This window comes from Camelus ferus, chromosome 2 (genome assembly GCF_009834535.1).
Source record: "Camelus ferus isolate YT-003-E chromosome 2, BCGSAC_Cfer_1.0, whole genome shotgun sequence".
Taxonomy (NCBI): domain Eukaryota; kingdom Metazoa; phylum Chordata; class Mammalia; order Artiodactyla; family Camelidae; genus Camelus; species Camelus ferus.
The window spans coordinates 54,614,861-54,626,961 of record NC_045697.1 but is presented as its reverse complement, the minus strand read 5'-3'; the positions used below and the strand labels follow the sequence as shown (position 1 = coordinate 54,626,961).

At 32.5% G+C, this 12,101-nt stretch overlaps 1 protein-coding gene across 4 annotated transcripts in view; it reads right to left on the bottom strand.

Moving 5' to 3' along the window:
* Nucleotides 1-278: 278 nt before the first annotated feature.
* CENPC (centromere protein C) overlaps nt 279-12,101 on the bottom strand; it is a 62,701-nt gene continuing 50,878 nt past the window's right edge. For 2 of the 4 annotated variants that reach the window (XM_032459154.1, XM_032459132.1), the window contains 6 exons: nt 11,285-11,389; nt 10,372-10,500; nt 9,671-9,766; nt 7,881-8,035; nt 2,033-2,123; nt 279-507 (listed from right to left, as the gene is read on the bottom strand). In XM_032459154.1, the coding sequence (XP_032315045.1) occupies nt 437-507; nt 2,033-2,123; nt 7,881-8,035; nt 9,671-9,766; nt 10,372-10,500; nt 11,285-11,389 (647 nt within the window). In that variant the 3' untranslated portion in view covers nt 279-436. Of the gene's footprint in view, nt 508-2,032; nt 2,124-2,218; nt 2,349-4,847; nt 7,537-7,880; nt 8,036-9,670; nt 9,767-10,371; nt 10,501-11,284; nt 11,390-12,101 lie in introns of those variants that run through there. The other 2 variants (XR_004312327.1, XM_032459145.1) reach the window with 2 other exon arrangements.

Here is a 12,101-nt window from a genome sequence, read left to right as displayed (position 1 = left end):
TTTTAACATAAAGCTACTGCCCACCTAAGAGATGACAGTATAGTATAAACATAACTTTTATACACACTGGAAAACCAAAAACTTCATGTGACTTGCTTTATTGCAATTTTCTCTTTATTGTGATGGTCTGGAATCAAACCCACAGTATCTCCAAGGTGCACCTGCATATCACTGGGAGCAGTGATTTTGGTATTCCTGTCATGTTATTAAAACACTATGAATGTGGACATCACCTCAGGTTATGTGCATATTCATGAAAAAATTAGAATATACATATGGGAGTTTGAAATGTTTATTGAAACAAGTACACAAAACTGAATATTTTAAAAATTACAAATAATTACACATATAAACATCTCAACTGCACAATGTGTTTTATATACATGTATGTATGTATATATTTATATACACATGTATTTAAACTCTGCTTCATCTTTCAACTTTTTATCTGAGTGAAAAGAAGAACACTTTCCTCATTCAGGAGATTTCTGATGTTGTAATAATTACCTAGAAAAAAAGTGATAAGAAAGTTAGAACTTATTTCCATAGGAATCATTTCCTTTTGAATAAATATGTAGTCAGCACTAAGGCAGTTATAGTATATAGTGTCAAATTTTTAAAAAATCATCTAATCTAAAATAAATCTATTTAATTCTATGAACTGAAAAATACAAGAGTTAACCACCACCTGTGATCCAGATAAGGCTTGAAAGAATGTAAATTTCACATCATTCTTGAAATGAATGCAAAAACAAATTAGATAAGGGTACAGGAAGGAAGAAAATCTTCTCTGAACCCAATTGTGTTTTTTTGGTTTTTTAATTTAAATATAGTTGATTTACAATGTTTAGTATTAGTTTCAGATATACAACAGTGATTTGATATTTTTATAGATTATACCCCATTTAAAGTTATTATAAAATATTGCCTATACTTCCTGTGCTGTACATTACAAACTTGTATCTTATTTATTTTATACCTAGTAGTCTGTACCTCTTAATCCTCTATCTCTGTCTTGCCCCTTCTCCCTTCCCCTCTCTCCACTGGTAACCACTAGTTTGCTCTTCGTATCTGTGAGTCTGTTTCTGTTTTGTTATTTTCACTTGTTTATTTCATTTTTCAGATTCCACATATAAGTGAAAACATACAGTATCTGACTTTCTCTGTCTGACTTTCTGAACCTGTTATTATGTCTTTGGAATGGCTATGGATTCCCCTACACCAGACACAGATAATATATAGATAAGTATAAAAGATAAAATGTTAAGTAAAATAAAACCTGAAAGTTAAACAGAGGCAAATGCTACTCTTAAATAAATTGAGTAATAAATAACAGCAAAAGTGAAATACAGATGGACAGCCTCACTTAAAGGCAAGTTTACAGTACTGATTTTCTATATATTAGAAATTAATACATATTAGAATTAACTGAGTTAATAAATGTAAAGTGTTCACAACAGTGTTGGCACATACAAAGGACTATATAAACATAGGTATTATTATTGTCTCCTTTAAGAATGTAAGCTCCATGAGGGTAGGGAGTTTTGCCTGTTTGTTCACTTAGGTATCCCACACCCTTAAACAATGCTTGAAGACACTCAATCACATTTGTTGAATGAATGAGTGAACAATTGAACAAATTAAAATTGCTATTTCCAAAGACTTATGCTCGTCAATAGCTGATGAAGCACACTATTCCGTATGTTTAAAATTACCTACTAAAAATTGTCTGACCACTTAATGTCTTTGAGAGAACACAGGGGAAATAATTTTCCTTCTACCCTGAAAACAACGTACCTCCTAACTAAATATTTTTATACATAGCAATTAGTATACTCAGTCAATTTTCATGTATCAAAACCCTGATATACTTATCTATTGCTAAAATTAAAAGAAAACACGCACCAAACTTCTTTGGCAAAAGTCATATCATGCTTCTTTTTGACCACTGTGGCTTCCATTTTCATGATGCTCATGAGCTACTATATAAATATTTAACTATGCAAAAGAAAATGTTTTCAATTATTCTTACCTGAAGGAACATAGAATGAATCCCCAGTTGTTATTATATAAGGTGTTTCATGTAAGGTACATAAAAGGTCACCAAAATTAACATAAAAAACCTGTAAAATTAAAAATTAAGTCTCATTTCAAATTGTAACACCACAAGTACACTCCAAAGAAACTTAAAGTAAATGTGGTAGGCAGACTAACAGACCTCCAAAGATGGCCACGCTCTCATCTCTAGGATCTGTTATGTTACATGGCAAAGGAGACCTTGAGATGGTGCAATTATCCTGGATTATCTAATCACATGAGCCTTACTTGAAAGTAAGAAATTTCTCCTGCTGGAAGTAGAGGAGAGATGAAGCAGAGGAGAAGTCAGAGAAATATGAAGCATGAGAAGGACTTTCACTGTTGCTAGTGCTATAGATAAGAGAGGCATGAGCCAAGGAGTGTAGGCTATTTCTAGAAGCTGAGAAGGACACCCTGGCCAACAGCCAGTGAACAAATAGGAACCTCAGTCCTACAGCCACATGAAACTGAATTCTGCCAACAACCTGAATGAATTTGAAAGCAGATTTATTCTAAGAGCCTTCAGAGAGGAATGCAGATCTCCCAACATCTTGATTCCAGTCTTGTGACACTAAACAGAGCACTCAGCCAAGCCCACTCAATTTTTAACCTACAAAACTGTGAGATAATAAGTGAATGTTGTTTAAGTTTGTGGTAATTTGTTACAGAAGTAACAGAAAACAAATACAGGAAGAAATTTCTTTTGCTCTTCCTTTTTATTTACTAGTTTATGAAAATTCAGAACAACCACTGTAATATCACTTAGATATACTAGAAAAATAGCTAAGTTTTATGTGCACCTCTTTAAAGGTTACATGCTTGGGACACGCAACTTAATCGGACAAATCAAAGAATAAAAAGAAAAAAAAATTATACATTTAAACAAGAATCAACATTAAGAAAATAAAAAAGGATAATGTAGCACTCAGTCATACAGGCTTCCGTATTCAAACATGGCAAATTTTTACATTTTATACATAGATAGCATCTGGCAATGACCTGTTTTTTAGACAACTAAATACAAAATGTAGGGCCTTTCAAACTTTGAGATTCAAATTTTGAGATTCAGCCATGAAGAATATTTTGCCTCAGAGGATTATGCCTCCTCCTCCTTTCTCTTTTCTTACTACTATTAAAAAAATATGAACCTAAAATACCAGAAAAACAAGAGCAACAAGCACTTAGGATCTAGCACTTATTCCATGCCAGCCACTGTTCTAAGCACTTCCTTTTACTCATTCAATGTATGCATCTACCAATGAGATAGATACTATTTTAAAAGCTTTTCACAGATGAAGAGAATGACGTACAGAGGGGTGTAACTTTCCAAGGTGACAGTGTAAATGGAAGAGCTAGGATTTGAACTCAGGCATTTGATTCCAGAATCCATGTTCTTAGCCCCTACAATATACCCCGTAAATGGAAAAAGTTCATAAAGTGTTTCTAAAGGTCCTCTTATAACTTAATAAAATAAGTATTTTTTTATTATAGCCAAAAAGTTTTGCCTGAAAAAATAGAAAAAGGTAATACACACACTACCCAGAAAGTCAAGCATATATATTTCTAGGCGTTTTTTCATTATCTATTCAGTTTGGCGCTTCTAGGCATACCTGTTTCTGCAAACATTTTACTAAGAATGCTTTTGAAATACACAAAAATAGAATGATTAACTCCCATGAATAAATATCAAACCCCAATAACCTGCTTTATTCAGAGTCTGTTTTCCCCATGCCATATTAGTTGGAAGTGAATGCCTAGCATCATAAATCACCTATAAATATTTCAATGTGTGCTAAAAGAGCAAAGTCCTTTTTAAAAACATGACCACAACACTGTTATCACACCTAAAAATAAATGGATATATACTATCAAATGCCGACTCAGTATTCAAATTTCCAATTATCTTTTAAATATCATATTTTTAAGGATTTGAATCAAGATCCAAATAAGAGGCACACATGGTCACTACTTGATCTACCTTTTAAATCACTCAATCTATAATGGTTCTCACTTTGGGGGCGATTTTGCTCCTCAGGGGACAATTGGCAATGGCTGGGGACATTTTTAATTCTCATAACTAAAGGGATACTACTGGAAGTTAGTGGGTAGAGGTCAGGGATGCTTCTAAACATCTCAGAATGCACAGGACAGTCTCCCTACAACAAAGAATTGTCCAGTCCAAAATATCAGTAGTGCCATGGTTGAGAACCCTGATCTATACATTCCACCTGATTCTCTCTTTTTAATTCCTTGCAGTTTATTTATTAAAGAAATCAAGAAACAAAATTTGTTTTAAAAATCTTTACACAGCTGGATTTTGCTGATTATAACCCCAGGGTGTCATTTGAAAAGTCTGCTATTTTTTTTTAATCATTTTTCAGTTTTATTAGCTAAAATGATACAATTTGACTGCACATATACAATGTATTGCATGTAAATACATATATACAATATATTGCACATATTTTTAAATTTACATACATGTACTGTTCATTACTTCTAAGAACAGTTTAGAGCCTTAGCTTTTTAAACTTGCATAGTTATCAAAGGAATAAAGCCAATCACAAAATAAGAATCAACAGAATGCAGTAATCCAATCACAAAGGACAGTCAAATGTGCTTACACATTTTCAAGAAATCAGTCATTTAAGTTATAAATCATAAGTAGTTCATTTGTGTCCTTTTTTTTTAAGATTCCGGTATTCTTTATTTCCTATGAATTGGTAGTTCTAAGGACTATATCAAATTCAGGTGGTGGTGTGTGTGAGGTGTTTATTTTATTGTTGTTGTTTTTTAAGAGGTAGGGGAGGCAAGATTACTTCATAGACAGTGTTGTATACTTCCATTTGAAGGCACATAATATCTGGTCATACACTTTTTAGATGTTAGCAGACACTGATCATAGATCCAATAATTTATCAGGTGTTGTAAACAGAAATATTAATTGGAATAGAAATATTCTAATTAATAAATGAAGAAGGAATGTTAAAATGGAATATTACCAAGAAGGATAAAATTCCCCTCATTTATCATTTGGTTACCTAATAGTACAGTTTATTTGAGAACAGCAGAATAAGTGTTTAATTATTTCCCTTTATTTACCATATTTGTTGTTAAGGGTTGGCTTCCTAGAATTCTTCAACAGTGTTGAATTAAGTTTTTCTTTTTGTAGTAGTCTTAGAAATTCACAGATTTAGATATAATTGATGTATATCAATCCACTGAAGTTATTCTTATTGATACTCAAGTTTTCGCATCTTTGTCCAGGTAGTGTGTCTTCAAGTTCGATTCTGAGATCTTACGAGCCAATCTTAATGGTCTTTGACAGTTTGCTGTCAGGTATAATAAAATTTCAAGCTCAGCCCGGGCCTGAAATCAGACATCTCTCTAAGGAACTCTGGTTCCTTTAATGTGTTGCTGTCACTTTGTTTTTTAGTTCTGGAGCAATTATTGTCTGGAAATATTTTTTCAAGTATTTCTACCTTTTGGTCATTTGGATTTTAACTCCTTCTGTTTTGGTTTTTGGTTTTTTTTTTTCTGTTCTTCGTATCACTAAACTTTCATATTTTCCATTTCTTGATATCCTTTTGTCTTCTAGTAGAGCTCCACAACCAACTCCCATGGTTAATTTGTTAATTCTTCTGTGCTACTTTCTCTCTTACTGATTATCTAGAACTGAGTGTGAAAGAGTTAATAGCCTATGCTGGTTCTCCATCTTGCTCTTTTTGTTTCTCAAGAGCATATATTTAAAAGTGTGCTTCATTTTTTAAAATGTAAAAATACTCCATTATTTTTTTTTAAAATTTAACTTTGATTTTCATTATGAAAAGTTAAAGGCAATATTTAGAAGAAATAAAAATCAAATATAATCATCTAGTAACATGTTATTTTCTGTAGTTCCTTCACATCTCTGTCATTTTCATTTTTAAATTCTAGTCAGAAAAAAATAAAAGAATTTTCTGTCTTGCAGTTTGCTTAAATGTTTATCCTAAAGGTGTTCCAGATGGCTATTCTTCAAAATAATATGCTTACATTAATATAAAAATGTTTAGTACAGTGCCTGGAACATCTAAGTGCTATATAACTGATTATCATATAATGGTTTATTTATTACTAAGTCAAAATATAAATATAGCCATTTTCTTCCTGTAGCACATTTTCAGTCATTTCTAATGCTTGCAATTACTGTCAATGTTACAATGAATAACTATGTATGTTCAGCTTCCCTAACTTCTTTTTTTAATGGAGAAACTGGGGATTGAATCCAGAACCTCATTCATTCTAAGTATGCGCTCTACCACTCAGCTATACTTGCCACCCTCCCACCCCCAGCTTCCCTAACTTTTCATTTATTTTCCTAGGAAAAAATTATGAAATTATATTCATAAGTGAAAGTGTATAAACAATTTTCCAATAATTTCTACTGAGTAATTATAAAGGGTCCTTTATTTTTAACATGGATTTCTTTGAATATTAGACAGGTTAAACACTTTCAAACATTTACTATTCAATATTCTTTTTTTTATAACAAAGGCATTACAGTTTAATGGGTAACTATTATTAGTTCAATGATGACATTTCATAATGCTTATCTTCATTATTAATTGTTCCTTAATTTTCTTTCTTTTTTTCATTTCGGAGGGGGAGGTAATTAGATTTATTTATTTATTTATAATGGAGGTACTGGGGATAGAACCCAGGATCTCATGCATGCTAGGCATGCACTCTACCTCTAAACTATGCCCTCCTCCCCTATTAATTGTTCCTTAATAATTACACAGGGATTATCTATTACTTCAGTTAGTTAAATGTGTTATTCTTACTCTCTTAATAACACCTGGAGATCTATAACATTTTAAGATTGGATTAAAAAATATTTTAAAGTATTTTAAATCTGGATTCTATATACTATACTGATGTAGTAATAAATTACACTTTTACTCTCATATGTACATTTTCCTTTCCTTGCCTTGATTTGCCTTAATATAAACTGAAGAGTCCTGATGCTCTTTTTGTTTCTCCTTTTTGAGCTTACTGTAACTGTCAGTAAAAAAAAAAGTGTTTTGAATGTTGTCCTCCAGTAACCCATGATCCTGAAATGTTACTTATTTACTGAAAATGTTACTTACTGAAAAATGTACCTTAGATATATTTTTTAAATGCTGGTATAATATTAAATATTCTTAAAATCTGGTGATTCTTAAAATCTTTAATTTTCAATTTCAAGATGCAGAAATTGTCTGATATATATACAATGTTTCAGGGATGTGTGTCTCCAGTGAGAGACAGAGAGAGAGAGAGTGACTCACCTTGAGTCTTACTATAACTTCATCCAGTAATACTGCTATTTACAGTAATGTATTATTTAGTACTTACTGAAGCAACTCGCTCCCAGTCCTCAATCTGCTGCAAACTAGTTATATGACTTTGAAGTAGTCTTTTAACTTCTTTATTACTGAACTGCATGATTAGAGAAATGAGATTTCGACTTAATCTCAATAATCCCCTCCAGCTTTAAAATTATAATGATTTGTTTGCGAACCTAATTTCTAAGATTCTATTAAGTAAAGACCATTCCTTAAACTTCTGAATCTCAAGGTTACACTGCTATGCACAAAACAAGTACTTTTAAAAAGCCTTTGGGTGACTGACTCTAAATAGATTTAACAAATAAGAAAATTATCTGTTCACTATAGTAATAAAATATCATTTCTGAGGAAATAGCAACTTTAATGCCTCATCAATTCCAATAAATCAGAGTTGTACCAACAGCAAAACATAAATATATGGAGAAATACACTCACCAATGTATCAAGGCCAACATGTTGCTTTCCCTTTTCTTGATGAGGTCCTAGTATCAATTTTCCAGTAGAAAAAAAGGGTGTATCCAATGTTTTATATACTTTTAACTCACCATGTTCAACACAAAATTGATATGTATCTCGTGGCCTCACAAGATCTAAGGGAAAAAAATTAACAAAAGTAACAGCAATGATATTGCTCCATGATACAATATATATACACACGCATATAGTTATTTCTAGATATAAACCTGCCTTAGAAAGATAGGTATGATTAAGAACATTGATTTTGGAGCTAGAATACCAGCAGTCAGATCCTCTCTCTGTCTTACAAGCTATGTGACCTTAGTTTAGCCAAGTTGCTTATCCTCTCAGTGCCTCCATTTCCTTTTCTATAAAATGCGATAGTAATAGTTCATCTACATTAGAGTTGTGAATATGAAATGAGTTAATGTGTGTAAAGTATTTAAAACACTGGCACAAAGTAAGCATTAGGTAATTCTTAACTATTAATAATAACAATGTAGTATTATTATTATTCATATAACAGCTCAGATAGAAAACAAAATCAGCTAAGAGACAAGAAAGAATTCCTTATCTTAAAAAAGTTTAACATAGCCAAAGTACAAATGTATCATCAGGTAAAAAGCACTAAGTAACCTAAGTTCTAACTATAGCTCACAAATAACTAACTCACTTTTAAAATTTCCCTTTCATTTACAAACCTTTCCAGATCTATAATTAATAGATTTTTCTGTTATCAGCTTCTGACTATTTCCTTGGATATCTGGAAATGTTAGTAATGCCACAGACTGCAGGATATAGAAAATACATAAAATGGACTCAATCAACAAATAAAAAGTGACGAATTCTGGACAACATTCACAACTTTAAAAATATGATACAGTATAGTAATGTTTTTAGTTAAAACACTACACTAAACAAAATTCCCTGAACTTCTAACTCTGTTGCGAAATAAATAATCTGAATAAAGAAATAACTTTGATACATAAGAGATTACATGGAATCTATTCCACAGCCAAAATTTTAAGTATAAATACCATTACTGCCTTTCTGGTTTGACCAATTTGTCCTCCAACTTTGGAAAAATAGTCCTCAGTACTCATTGGTACAGTCATAATAGTCATTAAAACATGTTAATATATCCTGTGTGTAAATATCTCCTGGTTGATAAATAGCTGAGTGTTCCCTACTTAACCCCAACACCCTACTATAGTCTGTCCCTTGGAACCTCCCATGGTCTCCCAGACACAAAATGTTTAATGCCTATTAAGTATAGCAGAAGGCTTCGAGAACCTTAAGACTAAGCCTGTCATTTGTTAGGCTGACTCATGCCCTTGCTAGTCATCCTCCCAAAGGTTTTGTACCCCAGATACCATTACTAGCATCTCAAAGTTCAAAAGGCTGTCTAAATCCTTCCCACAATCCCTGGGGTCTCACAGTAAGGGTGTATCTGAGTGTCTGCCAGTTAACTTGCTATATACTTCTCCATAAACAGCCACTGTCCCCCAGGCCTGTCAAAGAAAGCCTAGAACCTACTGGGGGAGGCAGAGGACAAATGCATGGTACTATATGTCCCCTGGAGGTTGTCTGCCATCAATTCCCCTAGAGTAGTCCTCACACAGGCTGCTTACTGGAATTAGACCCTTTACAGGACTTTGGCTCTGACATCCAGGGAGAAAAAGGCAAAGTAGATAGGCCAGTCTTCAAGCAAACAGTTTGTCCTTCCTAGTTGTTAAATTAAGCATTCTCAATTTCATCCCTGATCTTACCCATAAGAATAATCTCTCTTGTTTCAGGGTCCTTTACCCTCGTTGGCTGCAAAGGATCTCCAAGAGGTATATTCAGGTTTACCACAAGTTTATTCTCTGCAAAAAGAAATACCACTAAAATACAAACTATTTACTTAAAATTCTTTTCAATTAAAAAAAAATCTAGTATGAAATACAGCTATGGACAAGTTGTAAAGGAAATTGCCAGCAGCATAATGATCTCTTCTTACTTATCAACGACCACTTTGATAAACAAAAATTCAAAAGCCACAATGATTTAATATAGAAGCAAACATCCCAAACTTATTTTCTGTAAGCCTATTGTAACAGAACTCTTGAACTCTTGCATCATCAAGAAGTTAAATGGTGTTTTGCACATTCTCTAAGAGAGCTGAAGTATGAGATTCACTTTAGAAAGAATTCATTAAAATGTCTATTTTAACCATAGTTTGAACATGGAAAAGATAAGCTTCACTGACAGGGTAATTTACTGATGTGGAAATATTTTATACTACGCTATTACCAATTTTTTTTAAAGATTAGATTAGTTTACTTTCAAAATCTGGGGGAAAAAAGTAGACATTAAAAAGTGAATTTACCCTAAAGTAGTATTACCCTGAAGCTTTTAGAAGTATATTTCAAAATTTGCAAAGAGCTACTTCTCAAAGCACTGTTATTTAAAATAAGGATTAAGTTCATACTTCTTTCATCATTATCAAGACAGATCCTTTTCCTATTATCTACTGCGTTGACTTTTCCCAAGTTTTCTTTTGCTTTCCTTTTAGATGATACTGTGTCTGGGGAAAGAATTCCACCAATTACGAATCCTCCTGAAATTTAACCAAAAAAAGGGTAAATTATCACACCTGGCAAAGTAAAAACCTTGAAACAAAACTCTTTAAATTAGTATAGCACATTTCCTTTCAAAATACCAAAGGATACATTACTACTAACTACATTCCATAGCTAAAAATTCAAATATAACAAATAGCAACCAATTTTACTTAGGTCTCTACTATCCTAAATCTTCTTAGAAGCACTGATGAAAACTGATGGAATGGTCTCTGTTGCTTGAAATCAGCAGTCATCAGTGGAGGTTTAAAATACAAAGAAAACAAAGGTCAGCAATGAACTATTTATAGTAATCTACATGTGAGTTTAGTACTTTGACTTAGAAATATCCATCAAAAAAGAAAATAACTTTAAAATGACACTCACTATACTTTCTTTCCCACCCTCTACCATTTCTGTAGAACAATATAAGAAAACGGAGTAAGAATAATAATGGAGAATACATAATCTTTGCCAGTTATAATCTTCTCACACTCTGATCTAGTGCTTCATTTTATGCAATTAGGAAACTTGTTAGATAGTATAGAAATGATAACACTCTGTAAAGCCACACACTCACCTCATATTGCTACCAAAGAGAAAAAAAAATCAGCATCTCTAGTAATCAGAGAAATCTGGACTTGAATCTATTCTTGTCACATTTTTGGAGGATGAAATTAAATAAGGTAATATATGTAAGACAGTGCTTGGCAAATAATATACCTCAATAAACTGCAGTAATTACCATTATTTTTTTTTGAGACATTAAAGCATAAAGTTTACCTGATGGCCTTCCTTGATAATCTAGACGCTCTCCTCGCCAGTATTCCAAAGGTTTTGATCGTGTTCTCACAGTCCTGCGAACATTTGGTGTGTTGGAGGGCAATACTGTAAAAAGACATCAGACAAAAAATGTACACATATAAATGTTAGATGATACTTTGCAGTGAAAAGACTGATACTACTTTCTAGAACACTAATGCTTCTAGACAAAATGCTAGAAAAATTAATTTAAGACATGTTTGTGCTATTAAAGAAATGTCAATGAAAAAATAAGCTACTAGATTGGAAAAGATTTAATAACACCAATGGCTAATGATTTTAAAGGTACACCTGAATTCTCATATACTGTAGGTAGAAATGTAAGCTGATTGAAGACAAATTGACAATACCTACAACTGTAATACTGTTTGACTCAGAAACTTCATTTTTAGAAAATGAGTTTGCAAAAATATTCAGAAAAATGAGCAAAGATACAAGTACAAGAACATTCATGGTAGTACTGTTTATAACAGAATCAGGAAACAAAAATCAAATTGAAAACCATATAAATGGTCCACAACAGAAAATTTAGAAATCAGGGTTAGTTATTATGTATGCATGTGTTTGTGTGTACACACAAGTATCTGAACAATGCAAAGAACTATAGACTAAGTTTGCTGGCTATATAATCAGCTTCCTATGATTTTACTTTTGATTAGCTAGGGTCGTCCAATTCTGAAAGTGGTTTATCAAAGTTTCCCAATCTAGGTGGGGAGGGTACAGCTCAGTGGTAGAGCACATGCTTAGCACACACAAGGTCCTAGGATCAATCCCCTGT